The 12,421-nt window shown below is 34.5% G+C and overlaps 1 protein-coding gene across 1 annotated transcript; it reads left to right on the top strand.

The window, feature by feature from the left end:
• Positions 1–516: 516 nt before the first annotated feature.
• On the top strand, positions 517–9,869 carry LOC137727422 (probable leucine-rich repeat receptor-like serine/threonine-protein kinase At3g14840). The gene is made up of 24 exons (XM_068466285.1): positions 517–828; positions 3,356–3,533; positions 4,165–4,236; positions 4,352–4,420; positions 4,506–4,577; positions 4,673–4,744; positions 4,824–4,895; positions 4,980–5,051; positions 5,246–5,317; positions 5,458–5,529; positions 5,616–5,687; positions 5,844–5,912; positions 6,039–6,101; positions 6,279–6,344; positions 6,460–6,495; positions 6,603–6,643; positions 6,798–7,174; positions 7,252–7,450; positions 7,692–7,841; positions 8,002–8,120; positions 8,203–8,413; positions 8,496–8,733; positions 8,836–8,986; positions 9,072–9,869. The coding sequence occupies exons 1-24, from the start codon at positions 732–734 to the stop codon at positions 9,456–9,458; spliced, it is 3,027 nt and encodes a 1,008-aa protein (XP_068322386.1). The 5' UTR covers positions 517–731; the 3' UTR covers positions 9,459–9,869.
• The last annotated feature ends 2,552 nt before the right edge of the window (positions 9,870–12,421 follow it).

Below are 12,421 nucleotides of genomic sequence, written 5' to 3'. Positions count from 1 at the left end.
CTCCAAATGAAAACCCCTCTCAGCCGCCGGCCCTACCATTTGGCTTTTGGGTTGGTGGCAGTCCTCATTCTCTTTTCCTTTATTCTGCTTTTCCTTCTTCTCTTCCTTTTCTTCTCTGTTTCCATGTTTTTTTATGAGCTCTGTCTTAGCCACCATCACACCTTTTTCTCCTACCTCCCCATCAATTTATTTTTTTATTTATTTTTTTATCTCTTCAATTTCTTTTAAACTTAATATTCTCTGATTGTTGATAATGGAAATTTATAATCAAATCTATGGTACATGTAGTATAATCTTATTAGGTGTTTGGTTCCACAAATGCTTTAAGAGACGATTTATAAGTTTTAGACAAAAAAGGGAGTCCACAAGTCAAAGTAAAACGAATTTTGAATTTCAGAAAATAAAGTAGTGACTTTTAAGTTATAGAGGGCAAACTGAGATCAAAATAGAGTTCCAAAGGCATAGCTAAAAATAAGTCTTTTGAAAAAGGATAAAGAAAACACCTTGGACAATAATGTGAAGAACTGGGTGACTAACCTAGAACGACTTGCAAGTCAATGACGTAAATTGTATTTGTACGTTCTAACTTCTAATCAAAGGGCCGGGAGGAGGGACCCTTTATTAATTGACAAGATTGAAATTGATCAGAGGAATAACTGGATGATATTTGCTATAAAGTCAGGTGGGTTGGGTTGGGGGCTCATATCAAATGTAATGCTAGCTAGAAGGAAATGGCAAGATTTCTCATCATGCTCACGTTGATCCTTTGCTTCTCCTCATCATCAACAGTCAAAATTGAAGCACAGTCTCAATCTGATCCTAAAGAAGGTAGCAAGTCACTCTTATTCTTCTTTTCTTTTTCACTTCTTAATTTATTCAAGGGCATTTTATGTACAAGTCATTCTATTGACCAAGTGAAATCCACGTCGGGGAATTAGGAGGTTTTGCACGTGTTTACGAAGAGTTGAGTTACTTTCTCATATTGCCAGTTGATTTTCATGAAGGGGTTTAATCTTTAGTTGAGCTCTTGAATCATTTTATTTTATATTTTATATGTAGTGGTAAGTGTTTTTTTCTTTCTAATTTACTATTTTGTTTATTGTATTAGAAAAACTGAAAATACTGTATCATTGATGAAGCTCAGTGCAATAGTTTTCCTCTTTGATTAGAGAATTTGTAGAAGATTTTAGTCTTTCTCAAAACTGTTCGGGTAGAGACTACACCAGTGTAAGAGCAATCCTAGGTCAATTCTCTTGTTTCTATAAGTTGTTAGATTAAATAAATAAAAAAATAATTAAGGACAGACAATAAGAGCTCGAAAACCATTTCCCTTTTTGTTATTGTTCAAGTTGGTAATTTTATTAAGGGAAAACTAGGTTCACATTCTTTTTTTTTGTTATTCCATTGATTAAAATCCTATTCATTTTGAATTTTTGATCAAGGTCCTTGGGTATTAATAACATCATTAATTATTTGAATAATAAAATATTTTTATTTTTAAATATATTCCTTTAGTGTTAAAAATATTACAATTAGTATATTTATATTTATGACTATATGTTTTATCATATATTTTTATTTTTAGTTTGTACCTATTTTGTGACATCCCACATCGCCCAGAGGAGTGATCCTTATATGTATATTCCCATCTCTACTAGCGCGAGGCCTTTTAGGAGCTCACTGGCTTCGGGTTCCGTAGGAACTCTGAAGTTAAGCGAGAAGGGGGCTAGAGCAATCCCATGATGGGTGACCCACTGGGAAGTTGCTTGTGAGTTCCCAAAAACAAAACCGTGAGGGAATGGTAAGCCCAAAGTGGACAATATCGTGCTTCGATGATGGAGCGAGTCCAAGAAGTGATCCGTCCCGGGCCGGGATGTGACATATTTTTAATTTGCAAATATTTTTTAATTTGTACCAATTTTCTTTTCATTTTTTATTTGTACCCATATATTAGTTTCTTTTTGTGCCCATTTTTTTTTAAAGTTTTATTTGTGTTGGTACCCATGTGTATACCGTCACGTGACATTGTATATTTAATCAATGATAGAAAAATTACATATGGTATATTTATGTTTTATGCCTAAACTTTGTATCATATATTTATATTTTTAGTTTGTACCCATTTTTAATTTGCAACATTTTTTTTTTAATTTGTAGTATTTTCTTTTTAGTTTTATTTTGTACCCATGTATTAATTTCTTTTAGCGCCTATATTTTTAAAAATTCATTTGTACTCATAATTTTTAATCTTTTATATGTACCCTAATTTATTTATAATGTACCCATTCTTCTTTATTAATGTATCACTTTGTTATATGTGAAATGTACCAATTTTTTTGTAAAATGTACCAATTTTTTTAACACTATAGATACATTCTTTTGCCATTTATTATTTCTTATTTTTACATAGTTTTTATCCATTTATTCAATCAAAATGTTTGAATTTTTTTATTATAACCGTTTTTAATAGTATTATAATGAGAGATTTTAAATTTATAGGATTATAAATGTGACATCCGACATCGCCCAAGGGAGTGATCCTTATATGTACATTCCCATCCCTACCTAGCACGATGCCTTTTGGGAATTCACGAGCAACTTCCCAGTGGATCACCCATCATGGGATTGCTCTAGCCCCCTTCTCGCTTAACTTCGGAGTTCCAACGGAACCCGAAGCCAATGAGCTCCCAAAAAGCCTCGTGCTAGGTAGGGATGAGAATATACATAAAAAGATCACTCCCTTGGACGATGTGGGATGTCACAATAAATCTCATAAAATATCAAACAATTAATGTCAAAACTATAAAAATATAATTATTAATAGTAATATAATGAGGTGTACAAAGTCTAGGGATCTTGATCAAACTTTGAATACTATTAAGATTTTAATTAAAGAATGTTAAGAATTAGGGTTCGCATCCAAAGTATCCCAGAATTAGGGACCGCATCCAAAGTATCCCTTTTATTAATTGTTCAAGTTGGCATTTTTTTAATATTCAAGTTGGTAATACCAAAAATCTATCATTTGGAGCCTCACTTTTTCTTGAATTATATTTTTTTATTTTTTATATGGAAGTCTGGATATTTTACGTTGTTGAATAGAAGAGATCATAATGCTCAGTGCCAAAGTTGGTCTCATTGATTGAGAATTTTGCTATTGCTCAACTACATACCATTTAAAAAAAATTATATTTTCTTAAACGTGTACTTTTTCTATAAAAAAAAAATTTATATGATTTCCCCTTGTGTACTTTTCTACAAAAAAAATCTATATGAATTCCCTTGGTTCTTGAATAAACTCTGTGTTTCATTTTAGTAAAATAGAATTTCTAATGGATTTTATTTGTGGGCGCAGTGGAAACACTAAAGGAGATAGCTAAACAAATTGGGAAAAAAGACTGGAACTTCAGCATAGACCCATGCATCAATGACACAAATTGGGCTACACCAAAATCTGATAACTTGCCTCTCTACAACAACACTGTCATCTGCAACTGCTCCACGCCTGATGGTTTTTGCCATGTTGTCAACATGTATGCCAACTTTTCTTTTGAACAGAAGCCATAGTGCTAATTCATTGAAAAAAATATTACAACATAATTACAAGGGTGCCATAACCAGGTATAACTTTATCAGTTACCCAAATCTTTAATTTGGAGAGAATAAGCGCGCAAGCACGCTTAATTAATCCCCTATATGGCAACACGGTGAACAAATAAACACACAAAAACTATCGGTATAGATTTCCACGATAGATCAGTGGTGGCATATCCAAAAAGGAACACAAAAGCTATCGCTAAGAAGTGAGGCCACACAAACTGCTAGGCGGCACATATATACACAAAACACAACTAAACCGAGAAGGAAATCACCGTTGGCTTATCTCCACAACCACAAAGAGGGGCGCGCTCGTCCCGTACATCTGCAGTGTCACCGGATCTGAACCAGCTCACCACTATAATGCAGGCATAAAATTTGATTTTGTTTTGTGATAACCTTATGTACGCCTGCAGGTATTTGTAATAACATTACGGATTCGAAGACTGAATTTTCGGTTGCTATATATAATTTCCCTCATTGTTCATTAGGATAGATATAAAATATTAGGATTCCTTTTGCTTCAGTGTTTAAAGGTTGTGAGCTCTTGACATTTTTGTGATACAGTTTTCTCATGGGGCAAGATCTTGCTGGTGTAGTTCCACCATCAATTGCAAAGTTACCCTACCTAAAGAAAGTGTAAGGAAACATTTTCAGCCGTATATTTTGAAATGTATTGTCTGAAAAAGGTGTTTTTACATCATTTTCTCAAATGTTGGCGTAAGATTACTAATATCTTTACTCTTGTTTACAGTGATTTCTCCCAGAACTACCTCAGCGGTACCATACCGCGTGAATGGGCTTCTACGAAGTTGGAAGTTCTGTAAGTGACCTGTCAACTTCATATATGTTCAAGGTTAGCCGTTTCTAATTGAATTATGATTAACAAAATGAATACATTAATGCAGGTCCATTAATGTGAACAACTTATCGGGACCGATCCCTGGTTACTTGGGATACATTACCAGCCTAAAATATATGTATGCTCTGGTTTGATCTCTCATTACGACCTCATATTAATTGTAACTCTGTTTAGTGTACTGTGATGACTGATGAAGGAGAATTATGTTTTCAGGAACTTACAGAATAACATGTTGTCTGGAACTGTTCCTCATGAGCTTGGGAGACTGGTTAACTTGAACAATCTGTAAGCTTTTATGCAATTTCTAGATAACTTGAATAAGAAATACCAGTACTGATAAATTGAAATTGGTGTCTATATGTAGCATTCTGAATGAAAACTATCTCACGGGAGAGCTGCCTTTGTCTCTCACTAAGCTGACTGAGTTAACAGAACTGTACGTATTTGTACCTTTTTCTTTCTTGTTGTAAATCTGTTAGAAATCTTCGGATTATTATATTCCCTAATTGCATTTATGCAGTAGAATTAGCAGTAACAGCTTCACTGGAAAAATACCTGATTTTTTTCAAAGCTGGAAGCATCTTCGGAAACTGTGAGCAAAAACAATATTTTCCTATTACATATTCGAAATTGTTAGGGTATATAATTTCTGGTGTAACGTCTATCCGTTTCGACTTCTGTTGTTCACAATTGTTAAGTGATTTTCCTTTTCCATCTTCAAAATTTTTAAGACATATATCTTTTCTAGTGTACCATCTTATTCGTTTTGAATTCCGTTGTTGACAGAGAGATCCAAGCTAGTGGCTTCCAAGGTCCAATTCCATCGAGCATTTCCGTCTTAAGTAATTTAATAGAACTGTGAGTTCTGAATGTAATTCTGAGTTCCATCATCACTAAAGAACCTTGATCTGCCTTTAAAAAATTATCATAACTCTCTCACTGGTGACTTTTTTTTCCTTTCCTTTTCTTAAAAATGATTCACGGTGTGATGTATGCAGAAGGATCAGTGACCTAAAAAGTGGTGATTCAAAATTTCCACCCTTGAGTCGTATGATATATATGCAACGTTTGTAAGTCGTGAAAGTACTGTATTTTCTTGTAATTTTATACTAATCAATACTTAGTGCACTTTTGCTAATCTATGGTTATGTTGCAGAATGTTGAGGAGCTGTCACTTATATGGACCTATCCCTGCTTATATGGCAGCAATGACAGACTTGAAAATATTGTGATACTACTGTTCTTCATTTTTCATATTTTTTACTTGTTCAATTGATATCTTCTTGTTCACGAGTTGGCTAACGAGTTCATTCTCTTCAGTTAAGCATCCAATTAGTAATAAGCTTTGGGTTCATGTAACATAGTTTTAGTTATTTTCTTGCAGAGATCTCAGTTTCAATAGATTGGAAGGAAATATTCCAAATATGACAGCTCTGTCAAACTTGCAGTGGATGTAAGAAACAACAAAATTTCTTAGTTATTTGTTTAGATAGTCAATATTTCGTCCGTGTAACCACCCGTCTGGAACAGTAAGTATATAGTATAACTAAATGTGACCATGTAATTGTTTTTGGAATAGATATCTCACAAGCAACTCTTTCACTGGGTCTATTCCAGCCTGGATCTTGACAAATACTAGAACGTATGTTCCCTATCATATTATCGGATTGCTTGAGTTTGTTTTCCATTGAATCCGGCGGCAATATATTCTTCAAATTCATTATAATGTTCTACACGTAAGGGGAACACACGCTTTGGGCGTACTGTTTGCGCCCATAAGGCCGATAAAATGGCTTACAAAGTTACTGTATGTGTGCAGCGAGACAGATCTTTCTTACAATAATTTTTCTCAGACCTCCGAGCCAACTACTTGTAGAGAACAGTTGTGAGAACAGTTTTCTTTTAGTTAACATGCTCAGCACATTTCACTATTTTCACTCACCTGAGTCACCTCTAATTTTTTTTTGGACCTAACTGATGATTTCACATGTATATATCAGGAACTTGTTCAAAAGCTTTTCTGGACGGAACAACTCGTAAGACTTCCAACTTGATTAGTCTTCAACAGTGAAGAGATTTTCTTTTCCTTTTCATTATGTGGACTTCAGATTTACATAAGCTAATTTTTACTACACTAATGTAGATTATCTGGAGGGTGCCTCGAAACTGTTTCGTGTCCAAAAGGTAAACAACATATCTATTAGATTTAAAATATGATTGTAAGTTATACTTTCTAGTTACCCAACTGGGATAATTACAGTTTTCATCAAAGAAATGATGGGAAAGGGTATTTTTCTATAATCTGATTATAACTGATATATATTGATTATCTTTGAAGAGGACTACTCATTACATATTAACTGTGGAGGAAGTAAAACCACCGTTGGAGGAATTATATTCGAAGATGATCGAGACCTGGGGGGTGATGCAAAATTTGTTCCGGTGAGACCTAACTGGGGAATCAGCTCCACTGGATTGTTTTGGGATGTTGAACCCACGGTTTATGCCTACATAGCAAATAATATGTCCATACTTGAAATGAAAAACTCGGAGTTGTACACGAGCGCACGCCTATCGCCTCTTTCTCTCACATATTATGCACGCTGCCTGGGAAATGGAAATTATACCGTGAAACTCCACTTTGCAGAGATAATAATCAGAGGCAATAAATCATATTACAGTTTTGGAAGACGGATATTTGATGTCTACATTCAGGTAGTTAATCACACCTTATTTTGTGCGCTCTATATGCTACTGAAGATGAATTCTCTGATTGATAAAGTTTGTTACAGGAGAAACTAGTGTGGAAGGATTTTGACATAGAAAAGGAAGCACATGGGGTTGACAGGGTAGTCATTAAGGAACTTAAAGCAGTTCAGGTTAAGGATAAAACTTTACTGATCCAGTTTCATTGGTCAGGGAAAGGGACAACAACTTCCCCAAAGAGAGGAACATATGGTCCTCTTATATCAGCTATCTCTGTAGACTCTGGTATCTTCTAAAGTTGGAACTTTTAACACACACACTCTCTCTCTCTCTCTCTCTCTCTCTCTCTCTCTCTCTCTCAACCCAAAGCTTTGTTTAAATTAGAGTCGAAAAAGTAATCAAATGTAAAGTTTGTTTACTTTGGATTGATGTGCCCTATGTATATATGGCTGTAGATCATAGATAGAAGAAGCCTTTATATGTCGCTCGTGATTTTGTTTTTCATTTCTTTTTTCAAATTATGTAGACTTCAAGCCTCCTCTCAGCAGTAGCAAAAGCAAGATGCCTATTGTGGTTGGAACTGCAGTTGGAGCTTCGGTTGTGTGCCTCATTTTCTTGACTTTAGGCATTCTTTGGTGGAGATGTTGTCCTGATAGCAAGACATCAAGGGAAAAAGGTACTACTAAGCTACTGTGAAAGCTTCATGCAGTACCTTGGTCTCATTCTTTCAAATTCCATGTTGCTAGGGAATACACTCTCAGGCTCTAATTAAGTTCAAAAGAAGTATTGTAAGTGCATAAGATATTACCAATATTTTGACGTTGTTCTTTGGACAGCTCTAAGAGGGCTGGATCTGCAAACTGGTTTTTTCACCTTCAGGCAAATTAAAGCTGCCACTAATAACTTCGATCCAAAAAACAAAATTGGAGAAGGCGGTTTTGGGTCTGTCTACAAGGTGCCGTACAATTCCAACCCGCGTATTTTCCTCTATTTTTGTATGTCGTCAGTTAACTATTTGGCTTTTACGTAAAATGCAGGGTGTATTGGTGGATGGTACTATAATCGCGGTTAAACAACTATCATCAAAATCAAAGCAAGGAAACCGGGAGTTTGTGAATGAAATAGGCATGATATCTGCCTTGCGTCATCCAAATCTTGTTAGATTGTTTGGATGTTGTATTGAATCAAACCAATTATTGTTGGTATATGAATATATGGAAAATAATAGCCTGGCACATACTTTGTTCGGTAAGTTTAATTACCAAGTTGAGTAACAAAACTTCACAGGAATGGTGAATTAAAATGACCTGGAAATTCATGTTTGCTTCAGGCCCAGAGGAAGGTCCATTAAGGCTGGATTGGCCTACGAGGGAGAAAATATGCATAGATATAGCGAGAGGTCTGGCTTTTTTGCATGAGGAGTCGGCACTGAAGGTTGTACATAGAGACATTAAAACTACAAATATACTGCTAGACCAAGACCTCAACGCAAAGATCTCCGACTTTGGTTTGGCCAAACTTGACGAAGAAGAGAACACCCACATTAGCACCAGAGTTGCTGGAACCATGTAAGCGTGCTGCTACTATATTCTATATTCTTATTTATTGCAATGTCGCTGCAAACTTCTGTTGCATCTAAGTCTTTAATTGAAACTGAATTTACTGTGCAGAGGATACATGGCTCCGGAATATGCACTATGGGGTTATTTGACATATAAAGCAGATGTTTACAGCTTTGGTGTGGTTGCATTGGAAATTGTTGCTGGAAAGAACAACATGAAATATCGACGAAATGAGAACTTCGTATGCCTTCTGGATTGGGTAAGATCTTCATTCTAAGACCGTGAGTACATGTCAAGGTTGAGGATCTAATCTCGCCTAGTCCTCTTTTATCTGCTTATTTCAGGCTCTTGTATTACAACAAAAGGGGAACTTAATAGAGCTAGTGGACCCAAGGTTGGGGTCCGATTTCGATGAGGAAGAGGTGATTACAATGGTTAAGGTAGCTCTCTTATGCATCAATCCAGCACCAGCACTCAGGCCTACAATGTCTGAAGTAGTGAGCATGCTCGAAGGACGAACCCCAGTTTGTGAATCGGTCATGAACCCAAGTATGTACAGCGATGAACTGAGGTTAGCATCCTTGAGAAAACCATTTGATCCGATTGCACAGCAGAGTACAAGTGAAACTCCTAGCCTTGTTGGTTCATCAGATGCAACATTGATTCATTCTTCTGCTACTACGTCCTCAGATCTCTATAAAATTGGTCATAGTAGTAGCACATTTTCTTAGATATGTAAACCTGTTATGCTCTCAACTATGCAAATGCTATTGAGTAATGATAAGTAGTACTATCACTTTGCAATATCAAAGCTTCAGCTACCTCCTAACGGTTTGATATATTCGCGAAGTAGAAGCTTTATGTGACAAAGCTGAGCAAGTGGAGAAAGAAAAAAGACAGTAATTTTTAAGTGATTCAAAGTCAGTCCTTCAATCTTTACGTATATAATTGTCAAGATCAAGCTATCAATGTTTCCACTTCACATGATTTTAATTCTAAGGAATTACGGCAGGGAGGAAAGGTTGAATATTGAAAGTTGGTCATTCTGGCTCAATTATTTATCACGGTCGCTTGTGTAATGTCTCGAATTTGTAACAAGTCAACTAGCTCTTAATTTATAAATAGTTCTCTTCTAATGCCAACGTGATTTCAAATTTAAATCCCGGTTGGTAATCGTATGCATAAAAACACACACAATATTCATATTAGATAAACATATAAAATAAGAGAAATATTAAAGAGTCTCTCTCAGTATGATTCTTCATGAACTCTCTATCACCTTATGTTTTTTGCCCAATGTTTTATAATGTTGACACGAAAATTAACGTTAAATTATGAGGTGTTTGGGAGTTCATAAAGAGTTCTACTTTTAAGAGAATCCCTTTACCATTTCTCATAAAATAATAAAAACACATTACCATAGAGTATATGATCACTGATAATCAATACCATATACTGATCATTATTGTAGAGTGTTTGGAAACTTTCAACAGAGACTTTGTGTTGGAGATATGTCAACAATCTATGATAAACTTATGTATGCTAATAATAAATGCGAATAAATATATTACAAAGAATAAACAAGATGAAATATTATTTAAGCAGAGAAAAAGAAGATCGAGGCTTGCGTACCGCAATGACCTTGAAACAGAAATTTCGTCCCTACTCAGTGCTTGTAGTTCTATGGACGTCTGCTTCATCAGGATTCAACGATCTAAGTTAGAATTCCAGCACGGGAAAACTAGACTTCTGACGAATTTGTTTGTGGTACTCTCAGTATGCTTGGTATATAAGGATTGATGATTTTCAATGCATTGAATGATATGCAGATGTATGTATTTATAGTGAGCATATGTCTGTTTGGGAGGTTACTGTTCAACGCAAAGGATGTGTTGCTCCATCTGTTTCTCAGATATGTTCATACGCTCTCAGACTTCAGTTGAAAGGATGAGTCTTTTCATAAAAAATAATTTAATTAAATTTGAAATTAATTAAAAATAATTATATATATATTAATTATTAATTAATTAGTACACCCCAAAACCCAACCTCAAGGGTAAGCCCAATTTCATCCTCCATAGTCCATCACTCCAATCACTATCTATAAGGGACAAAGCCTTATAAAATAAGGAAACCTTTTGAGAAAGCCCAATGTAGAACAATAAAATTTCTACTCAAAATTTCCAACACTTTGTTCCACTTTACTTCATCCTTTATTCCTAAGAGAATACTCGCTAGCAAAGCACGTCTAGCAAAACTCCTAGCAAAGCAGGAGGTGGCATTCTCATCCCACAACAACATGAGCATTTTTGCGCGTTACTATAATTATATTGTATGTTTACCATATATCAAATTATTTATCATATGTTATTTCACTTATTTCAAAATTAAAAAAGTAACCTTTAATATAAAAATTAATTAAAATTAAATACAAAAACACATAACAGATGATTAAATAAATAATGAGCATATAATTACGACGGTGAACAAATGTACTTCCCATCATCAATTCTAGTTGGGATCCACTCCTTAGAAAATATAAATATAGAAATTGCACATTAAACTAACACGGAGAACTCACAAACAGTAAAGGGTTTCTTCTCCATTATTCCATCAGACGTCTTTTTTTCACTTTACCCCTTTGAACTTTAATACCCATCAGTCATGTTCCATTTATTTATTTATTTATTTTTAAGTGGATCTCAATAAGAAATTGATGATGGAATGAGAATGCCAAGTGCCTACCGCCTCTTGCTAGACTTGCTTTTAGCAATTTGCTATTCTTAACAGGGGAATATTAAAGAGATTTTTTCAAAAGTAGGATTTTAAACAGTTTTTTTTGTCATTTTATATTTTTAATATAATTTTTATATTAATATTATAAAATTTTGTGCTAAAAATATAAGGTGCTAGAGAGTTTATAGAAAGTCTAATATTGAGAGTCTCCTAAGCCTTTCCCTTCTTGATAGGAAATTGTTATTAGCACTCCAAAAATCTCATTCTATACTCCCTCACAAGTGTATTTTTCTTTCTAATAATAGAAAGTTCGGAGTGGCAAATGAGATTTTTAGAATGAAAATAACAATTCTCTCCTAATATTGAAAACTTTGAACTCTTTTCATAGGGGTGTGCTATCCACACATCCCATTTTACTTCTTACACACCCCTTGTTAACTTTTATCAATTAATTTTCTTCAATTCATCTGATTAGAAGGCCAAAAATTAAAAAAATATATGAAAAGTAAAATAAGATGTGGGAATATCACATCTCCTTTTCATATTTATTGAAAACGTTGCGTGTTGGAATTTGGAAGTGCATATTTAATTGCACCAGTCACCATGTGCGCCCAATGAATAACATACATTATATTAAGGCTTGTTCTTGTGAATTAATTGACCAGGTCATTTTCTCAGTAATCTTTCATGAGATAAGATATTTTTGAAGCACAATAGACCTCTCTAGCTCGTCCATGATTATTTTAAGTCAAAATATTAAACAGATATAGTAACTTTATTAGTACGTACACATTTGATGGGAATCGATATTAATGTAAGAGCCGAAATATAATAAATATCCCTATATGTATACTTAGAAAGAACGAGAGAAATTTATACTTGTGTCTAAATCGTTAAAATGAAAGTATCTCAAACCTATCATGTTAGGTGTCAAGCTGCATAGTGCTTAGCCCTCATA

This window comes from Pyrus communis, chromosome 3 (assembly GCF_963583255.1).
Source record: "Pyrus communis chromosome 3, drPyrComm1.1, whole genome shotgun sequence".
Lineage (NCBI taxonomy): Eukaryota > Viridiplantae > Streptophyta > Magnoliopsida > Rosales > Rosaceae > Pyrus > Pyrus communis.
This window is presented reverse-complemented; position numbering and strand designations above follow the sequence as displayed.

What these genes read in the sequence shown, in the direction of transcription:
- LOC137727422 (XM_068466285.1), top strand. Translation starts at nt 732, where the DNA reads ATGGCAAGATTTCTCATCATGCTCACGTTGATCCTTTGCTTCTCCTCA. An exon ending in AGCTATCTCTGTAGACTCTG is followed by an intron (nt 7,451 to 7,691) that starts GTATCTTCTAAA and finishes CAAATTATGTAG; the next exon opens with ACTTCAAGCCTCCTCTCAGC. An exon ending in ACCAGAGTTGCTGGAACCAT is followed by an intron (nt 8,734 to 8,835) that starts GTAAGCGTGCTG and finishes TTTACTGTGCAG; the next exon opens with AGGATACATGGCTCCGGAAT.